Raw genomic sequence first — 8,652 nt, forward strand, 5'->3', positions numbered from 1 at the left:
CCATGTCAATCTGTGGAATCACAGCACACCATACAAGATGGGCAGGGACTCTGCTGTCCTAGCTTCAGGGAGAAGCTAGGACTTGATATCATAAATAGGCATATCAGACAATAAGACATGCTGATATGTAATATAAAGAGATTGGCAGTCTGGTTTAGTAAGAGTCAGTGTCACTTGTGACAAGTGCATGCAAGCTTGAATGTGTGTGTGTGAAGCATCGTCAACAGGAGCAGATGAAGGTGACAGTGTGTTACTCTGTCACTGCAGATGTCTATCTGTGGTCTGCCAGGGACCACACATACACACAACTGATCTAGATATGACTCAATATGTATTTTTCCTATTCTGCATACATTTGAATTGATTACACATTACTTTGAAAAACTAAGAAATAGACAAATGTGAATGATATGTGTGTGTGCGTTCTTCTCTCCCCTCTGATAAAACAACAGTCATCATTTTTAACAGTCAAAATGTAAAAAGTGAAGTGTAGGAGTGAAGAAAATGTACTTTGACCAATCATACTTTGGGTCCCCCAAAACTGTATAAGAAAACACTACTTTTGAAATCACTATGGACCATATTTTTAGTATAGCTGTTGTACATGTACAGTATACAGTGTATTCTGACCCCTTGACTTTTTCCACATTTTGTTATGTTAGTCTTATTCTAAAATGGATTAAATTATATTTTTTCTTCATCAATCTACACACAATACCCCATGATGACAAAGCGAAAACCTTATTTACATAAGTATTCAGACCCTTTGCTATAAGACTCAAAATTGACCTCAGGTGCATCCTGTTTCCATTGATCATCCTTCAGATGTTCTACAACTTGATTGGAGTCCACCTGTGGTAAATTCAATTGATTGTACATGATTTGGAACACAATTGACAGTGCATGTCAGAGCAAAAACCAAGCCATTTGGTCAAAGGAATTGTCTGTAGAGCTCCGAGACAGGATTGTGTCGATGCACAGATCCTGCGAAGGGTACCAAAAAATGTCTGCAGCATTGAAGGTCCCCAAGAACACAGTGCCTCCATCATTCTTAAATGGTAGTTCCAAACTTCTTCTAAGACTCTTCCTATAGCTGGCAGCCTGACCAAACTGAGCAATCGAGCACTTGGAGTTTGCCAAAAGGCACCTAAATGACACTCAGACCATGAGAAACAAGATTCTCTGGTCTGATGAAACCAAGATTGAACTATTTGTCCTGAATGCCAAGCGTCATGTCTGGAGTAAACCTGGCCACCATCCCTACGGTGAAGCATGGTGGTGGCAGCATCATGCTATGGGGTTGTTTGTCAGCGGCAGGGACTGGGAGACTAGTCAGGGTCGAGGGAAAGATGAATGGAGCAAAGTACAGAGAGATCCTTGATGAAAATCTGCACCAGAGTGCTCAGGACCTCAGACTGGGGCGAAGGTTTACCGTCCAACAGGACAATGGCCCTAAGCACACAGCCATGACAACGTAGGAGTGGCTTTGGGACAAGTCTCTGAATGTCCTTGAGTGGCCCAGCCAGAGTCTGGACTTGAACCCTATCGAACATCTCTGGAGAGACCTGAAAATAGCTGTGCAGCGACGCTCCCCATCCAACCTGACAGAGCTTGAGAGGATCTGCAGAGAAGACTGGGAGAAACTCCCCAAATACAGGTCTGCCAAGATTGTAGCATCATACCCACGAAGACTCAAGGTTGTAATTGTTGCCAAAATTGCTTCAACAAAGTACTGAGTAAAGGGTCTGAATTAGTGGTACAACGGATCACAAAACTCACGGTGCGGATCTGTCACGTTGACCTTTATTTTCTTTGTTTTGTCTTTATTTAGTATGGTCAGGGCGTGAGTTGGGGTGGGCAGTCTATGTTTGTATTTCTATGTTTTCCTATTTCTGTGTTTGGCCTGATATGGTTCTCAATCAGAGGCAGGTGTTTTGTGTTGTCTCTGATTCGGAACCATATTTAGGTAGCCTGTTTTGTGTTGGGTTTTGTGGGTGGTTGTTTTCAGTCTTTGTGTGTCTGCACCAGATAGAACTGTTTCGGTTGTCACTTTTGTTGTTTTGTATTTTGAGTGTTCACCCTTATTAAAGTAAGATGAACAATTACCACGCTGCGCATTGGTCCTCCGATCCTTCTAACTTATCCTCCTCAGACAAGGAAGACGACAGCCGTTACAGGATCACGGTTTTGAGTCACGGATCGGATCGTTTTTCGGGATCAGCAACAAAAAAAGGGGAGACAACTATAACTTTGCTTTCCATTTATTACTTAAAGAACACTTGAAGCAAGGAACGTTTCAATGTTTAAATAAAATATTAAAATAAAATATTCAATAATCAATTGTTCAATTAAAGTGCAATATGAGGCATGATAACTTCTTCATTTAAACAATAGTGAATGAAAAACTAGCCTGTGTCCACGTCATCAAAAAAAAGTAAAGACAGAAAGCAAAGCAGACCTGAGTTTATAACTTCAAATAATTTTTCAAAAAGATGAGAATGTCTACATAGTCTGGGGAGAGGGTAGACCTCTTTGCAGTCACTATGTCCCCTGCCGTGGAGAACACCCTCTCGCTAGGGGCGGAAGTGCCAGGCACAGCCAGGTAGCATCTTGCCATCATGGCAATGTGAGGGTATTTACACTCATTGCTTTTCCACCGTGCCAGTGGAGCACCATCCACTGGAATGCTGCTTGCTGCCTTGTAGGATGCCACCTCCTCTTTGATACTGTTGGCAAACGTCTTGCCTGTGTCCTTGCTCATAAAGGTTTCCCCGAAAAGCTCCTTCATGGCCAAATTATTTTGTGGAGATGCCTCTGAGTCTGCTCCTGTCGGCTCTGTGGCTTGACCCTGCAGAAAAAATTACTTGATCTATTAAACTAATGATTTATTTTAATATTTCATAGAACTATAATTGTGGAAATAACTTTTAATAAGCCATTGTAATTCCAAATCAAAAATGTATGTTTCTAATAGCAATAGCATTGACTAAGATTAGACTGCAGTATATTTACTATGTAAGTAATTCACTCTTATTTATTGTTTTACCTCTTCAGTGGCCACAATCTCAGTGGTGAGCTCACTGTATGTTTTCCAGCGTAGGGCAGGGTCTAGGTGAGACAGGGACTTGAACCTTGGATCCAGTGCAGTAGATCTATGAAGGTAGTCCTGTACATTAGGGGGGTATCTGGGGTTCAGGTCCTCTCTAATGGCAGCCTTGACATCTCTAGTGATGGTGCTGTCTTCCTCACTTGGGGCCATGGATTGTAGAATCCTTGTTTTCAGAGGTTAGGATCATAGACACAGACGGTGCAGTTTCAGTGCTCAATTCTGATATTTTCCTGTTCATAAAGATCTGGCACGATCTTCATACTGAAGTGGGTGCGCCAGGGGATTTCCTAGCTTGGCTCAAGCCCTAAAAGTGCTGTTTTCCACAACATAATATGGTCTCATGTCTGCAGCGATAAACATCTCAATAGATTTGGTGATGGCTTTAGTCCGGTCTGATTCTGCAGCAAAGGGCTGCTTAAATGTCGAAGTGAGAAGTTGTTGTCTCTTGGCTGAGTTGGCTCCCGTCATTGACACACCAGGGTGATGACGCTTTAAATGTGTGGCCATGCTCGATGAATTTCCATGATCATACGGCTTTCTTGTGGCACAATGCCTACACACCGTGATGATGTTGTCCACCACCCTTCTTCCGTCATCATATTTGACAGGGAAGCCAAAATGCTCCCATACATGAGACTTAAATGAAGCGAGAGGCTTTTCCAGTTCTTCAGCTTCTCCGCTAGTCATGGCTGTCACTGCTCTTTTTGCAACGCGAGCAACCAGGATTCCTTCAAATTCAACATGCCCCGTTCACGTGAACAGTACACGCAACTGCTTTAAAAAAAATAATCAAATCAACCTTCAGGTTTCAGAGTAAAACACAGCACGCATCTGTCTTGTCTTTATCGTTTCACTGCAACTCTGCATCGACATTTAGGGAATTATTACTTCGAAAAACAGCGGCAGTAAAACTGTATTTCACACTATGATGGTTAAACTTTGCAATTGATCGGCGGTTCACATGCGTGCCCGAAACGTGGGGATCACGGATCAACTACGGTCCGTTGCACCACTAGTCTGAATACTTATGTAAATGTGATATTTCCGTTTTTTATTTTTAATACATTTGCAAAAATTTCGTAAAACTTGTTTTTACTTTCTCATCGTGGGGCATTGTGTATAGATTGATGGGGACAATTTTTTATTTAATACATTTTAGAATAAGACTGTAACGTAACAAAATGTGGAAAAGGTGAAAGGGTCTGAATACTTTCCAAATGCGCTGTATTAATGTCTTTCGAAAAGAAGGACACTTAAGAGGGGTTTTCTGGGAATTTTCTTAGTGAAGTGAAACTGCCCCATGATGCTCTCAACCACTAGAATTGTTGCACCCTGATGACAGCACAAAATAGCCCTATTAGATTATGAATAATTTGTGGGGCTGGGGTGCAGCCCCATATTACAAGACAAGGGACACACCTTTATTCCTCTCTCCTCACCTCTCCTCTCTTTATCTTGTCTCTTCTTCCCTATCCTCACATCTCTTCTACCTCTCATTGAGTTGCATAAATATACAGAATACAAGAATGAACGGAACTTAATTATTGAATTTGATTAAACACATGCATTGAGAGAACTACCCCAACCCTGCATTCTAGATTATTAGGCTTGATTACCCGTCTGAGTGTTCCATGGTGCAGAGTAGAGACCTGGTGACATGTGTAACATTACAGGTTATATGATGACAGAGTAATATCTCTCCATTAGAGACTTCCTGTAGTAATAGCGTTGTAAGTTCTGTCCCAAATGGCACCCTATTCCCTAGTGCACTACTTTTGACCAAAGTCCTAGCCCTGGTCAAAACTAGTGCACTATGTAGGAGTAGAGTGTCATTTGGGACGAAAACAATATCTCTGACTGATAATGATGGAGAGATGATAAAAAAGGAGCGGGGAGGGGTGAGGGGAAGGAGATGAGGAAACACTTGCAATGTGTAAGAATATAAATGCTGGCGCATGTAGCATCCGTCAGACAAACAAGTAGCCTACCAACTTCAGCATCACTCAAGAGTCACTGGACACAGCACCGACAAAACAATTACCTGGGACATGACTTCTACACACTGTAAGTCTGACGTCACACTATTCTACCGTTCTACCTGGTCAAATAAACTGGGTTGTGTTTTGTATTTTATCACTCACTCCCTTCTTGCTCTCCTCCTTCATTCAGACCTCTCACTCCTCTCGGTGCTCGTGGTGATGGCTGTTAACGGGAGTCCCGTGCCCAGCGCACCTGGTTGGACCTCTGGAGAGGAGCTCGCGGTAGAATCGTTCTCCGGTGAACCGGGCGCGCCGCCGATATGGGAGAACGCGATCAAGGTGATCAAGCTGCTCGTTCAGGAAGTGATCAACTTCCGAGACCAACAGGTGAGTTGTTTTACTTGTACTTTGTATTATATTGTAAATGGCTCTTCAAACGTTATAATTGAAAACAACAATACTAACATTGAAAATAATAAATTAAACCAATCTGAAAAGTATAACTTTTATTCCTCCTTGTGTTGTAGTTTGTGGAGGAGTTTCAGAAGCCCGTGGAAGAGATGTCATCGTTCATACAGTACCAGGTCCCTTCCATCCCCACACACCTCTCCAAGACCCCCTGCTCCACCTCAAACTACAACAAGGTATAGATAAAGTTGAATGAATGGCTAAGACCGGTGTCTGGAATTAAGTCAAAATCATGAAGCCAAGGCATTCCTTTTGTGATCTAAATGAAAAATCCTAGAAATGAAACCTTGAGGCAGCATCATGCAGACATCTTTACTGGCTGACATTTTGAGTCTGGTTTCTCTCCTTGTTCCTTCCTTCTAGATGAATCTAGGGAGCACATTTTTTTTTTGATGAATTGATTGAAAGTATTTGTTTTGCCCTCCTATAGGAGGCATGTCTGCAGAAGATCAGTCATGGTCTGCAGGTGTACCATGTTCTTCTCCAGCACGTTAAGGCTGAATACCCACAATCCACCCTGCTCCCCTCTGTCATGCACCAGACTACTGTCCTGATAGGCCTGTTCAAAGAGAAGGTATGTAATAGTAATATTATGTTATAATACTACTTAAATACAATCATTATACTACTTAAAGGTGCAATCTGCAGTTGAAACAATAACAAACCTCCTCACCGCCACTGTTTTGGTAAAGAGCTGAGGGATGGGCCTGGAGAAATGTAACTATCAAATTCATAGACAGAGCTATGGATGCAAGGACTGACCATCCATGATATCAAAATGATTTATTTTTATTTTTAATTACAAACATTGGAGTAAGAAATGACTACATATAATTTATTTATTGGTCCTAAAATGGATGTAGCAACTGCAGATTACCCCTTTAAATACCCTTTTCTTTAGAAAGTTGACTTTCATTGTGGGCAGATTTTCCCAGACTTGCTTTAGTTCCACCAGATACCTAGGATTTAGCACAATCTTGTGGCACACAGATTACCTAATGTATTGTCTCTTTCTCCAGATGAAGGCTGCTGAGGTAGTAGAGGACCTGTCTGCCAGTGAGAGGGAGCGTGTGCTGGGTGAGGTGTCTACAGGGACAGAGTGGGAGACGAAGACCAGCGTTCACGCCATCCTTAGGGAACTACGTCACTTCCTGGTCGACACCAAGACAGCCCTCCGCGCATGGGGAAGAGGGGCGAAGGCTGCCAGTAACCATGACATCACTATGGTGGGCAGAGGTGTGTTAGATCAGGCTTGGAGTAAAAACCTGCACTGATGTCTTATTCTCTGAATCAGCTGTTTATTTTTATTTTTTGAATGTAATACTTGACTGAACTTCAAAACAAAGTTATTTATATATTTATTCATGTTTTTATGGTTGAGATGAAAAATGTATTGAATTTATTTAATCTGATTAATTTATTTGATCTCGAGCAGCTTTGTGCCTCTTGTACCCAACTTTTGAGAAACTTGTTATAAAAAAACATATTTATATATTTTTATAGCAAATAGTGTTATTTATTTTCACACAAATGGACTCAATGTATTTTTCTAATGATGACATGTTGATGGATTTCAAGCACAGACTTAAATGTATCTCTAAGTGCCTTTACAGTACATTAGTGACTACATTGATTGTGACTACTACTAGTTTGATCGTTGTAGCCTTAAATTGTCCAATTAACAACCAACCATATTAGCAAACTTATTTAATTTCAAACTTCACATTTCTCTAGTATAGGCTACTTATCGTAATGAACGATATCAGCAAAATGCCTGCGATAAGTGATCAGTATGGTCGGTGTCGATAATTGTCAGTTCATCGTCCCAGCTCTAACTGTGACAAATGTTTTGGATATAAAGAGGAATAATAAATGGTATCTGAGAGAATAGAGAAATGTGTTGCTCCTATGTTGTTCACCAAACATTGTTTCAACAAGATGGTTATTCTCACATGTGGTCATCACAACAAAACATTTCAATTTCCACTTATCGGTAGGTGTCATTTGGTCAGCAAGACGCATACATTAATTCAGGCGACAAGAGTGTGTTGACTCAATGACAATCGGCAAATGTCATTACACTTTTTGGTATTTTTTAACAGATGCCTTTTTCCATTCATCAAACGGCATGAGTGCATGGAATTATTTGAGTGGACGAACATGCGAAGGTAGCCTATTTTAAGATATTTGTTTGACAGTAGCTAGGTTTCCATCCAACTGGAGAGATTTCATTTTCCCACCAGTGGTGTTTTTCACTTAAGTTCTCATATACTGAATAAAAATCTAAAGTTCAATGTGTTTCCATCGCATTTTCAACTCTACCGATAGTTTTGTCACAAAAACTGTTGCGTTAAATAGCAAATGTGCCTACTCTGGTCTTGACATCTGCGCTCTAGCCAAAAGCTCGCAGATACAGTGCGGGTAAGCTAGTCTACATGTTGAGAAATGTATGAAATTAATTAAGGGGAAAAACTATCTACACACAATACCCCATAATGACAGGAAATACATGTTTTTAGATTTTTTTCAAAATATTTGTATTTATTTATGAAGTATATCAAATTTACAGAAGTATTCAGACCCTTTACTCAGTACTTTGTTGAAGCACATTTGGCAGCGATTACAGCCTTGAGACTTCTTGGGTATGACACTACAAGCTTGGCACACCTGTATCTGGGGAGTTTCTCCCATTCTTCTCGGCAGATCCTCTCAGGCTCTGTCAGGTTGGATGGGGAGCGACACTGCACAGCTATTTTCAGGTCTCTCCAGAGATGTTAGATTGGGTTCAAGTCCGGGCTCTGGCTAAGCCACTCAAGGACATTCAGAGACTTGTCCCGAAGCCACTCCTGCGTTGTCTTGGCTGTGTGCTTAGGGTCGTTGTCCTGTTGGAAGGTGAACCTTCGCCCCAGTCTGAGGTCCTGAGTGCTCTGGAGCAGGTTTTCATTAAGGATATCTTTGTACTTTGCTCCGTTCATCTTTCCCTCAATCCTGTCTAGTCTCCCAGTCCCTGAAAAACATCTCCACAGCATGAAGCTGCCACCACGCATCACCGTGGGGATGGTGCCAGGTTTCCTCCAGAGGTGACGGTTGGCATTC

At 41.5% G+C, this 8,652-nt stretch overlaps 1 protein-coding gene across 1 annotated transcript; it reads left to right on the top strand.

Annotated features, from left to right (window-relative positions):
- Positions 1 to 5,036: 5,036 nt before the first annotated feature.
- Positions 5,037 to 7,446, top strand: LOC139555044 (interleukin-6-like). The gene is made up of 5 exons (XM_071368440.1): positions 5,037 to 5,173; positions 5,279 to 5,475; positions 5,616 to 5,732; positions 5,987 to 6,130; positions 6,576 to 7,446. The coding sequence occupies exons 1-5, from the start codon at positions 5,158 to 5,160 to the stop codon at positions 6,828 to 6,830; spliced, it is 729 nt and encodes a 242-aa protein (XP_071224541.1). The 5' UTR covers positions 5,037 to 5,157; the 3' UTR covers positions 6,831 to 7,446.
- Positions 7,447 to 8,652: the final 1,206 nt, after the last annotated feature.

Source organism: Salvelinus alpinus, chromosome 26 (genome assembly GCF_045679555.1).
Source record: "Salvelinus alpinus chromosome 26, SLU_Salpinus.1, whole genome shotgun sequence".
Lineage (NCBI taxonomy): Eukaryota > Metazoa > Chordata > Actinopteri > Salmoniformes > Salmonidae > Salvelinus > Salvelinus alpinus.

Excerpts from the sequence above, each read along its gene's own strand:
- LOC139555044 (XM_071368440.1), top strand. Across the intron at positions 5,476-5,615 it reads TCAACTTCCGAGACCAACAG|TTTGTGGAGGAGTTTCAGAA; the intron begins GTGAGTTGTTTT and ends CTTGTGTTGTAG. Across the intron at positions 6,131-6,575 it reads TAGGCCTGTTCAAAGAGAAG|ATGAAGGCTGCTGAGGTAGT; the intron begins GTATGTAATAGT and ends CTCTTTCTCCAG.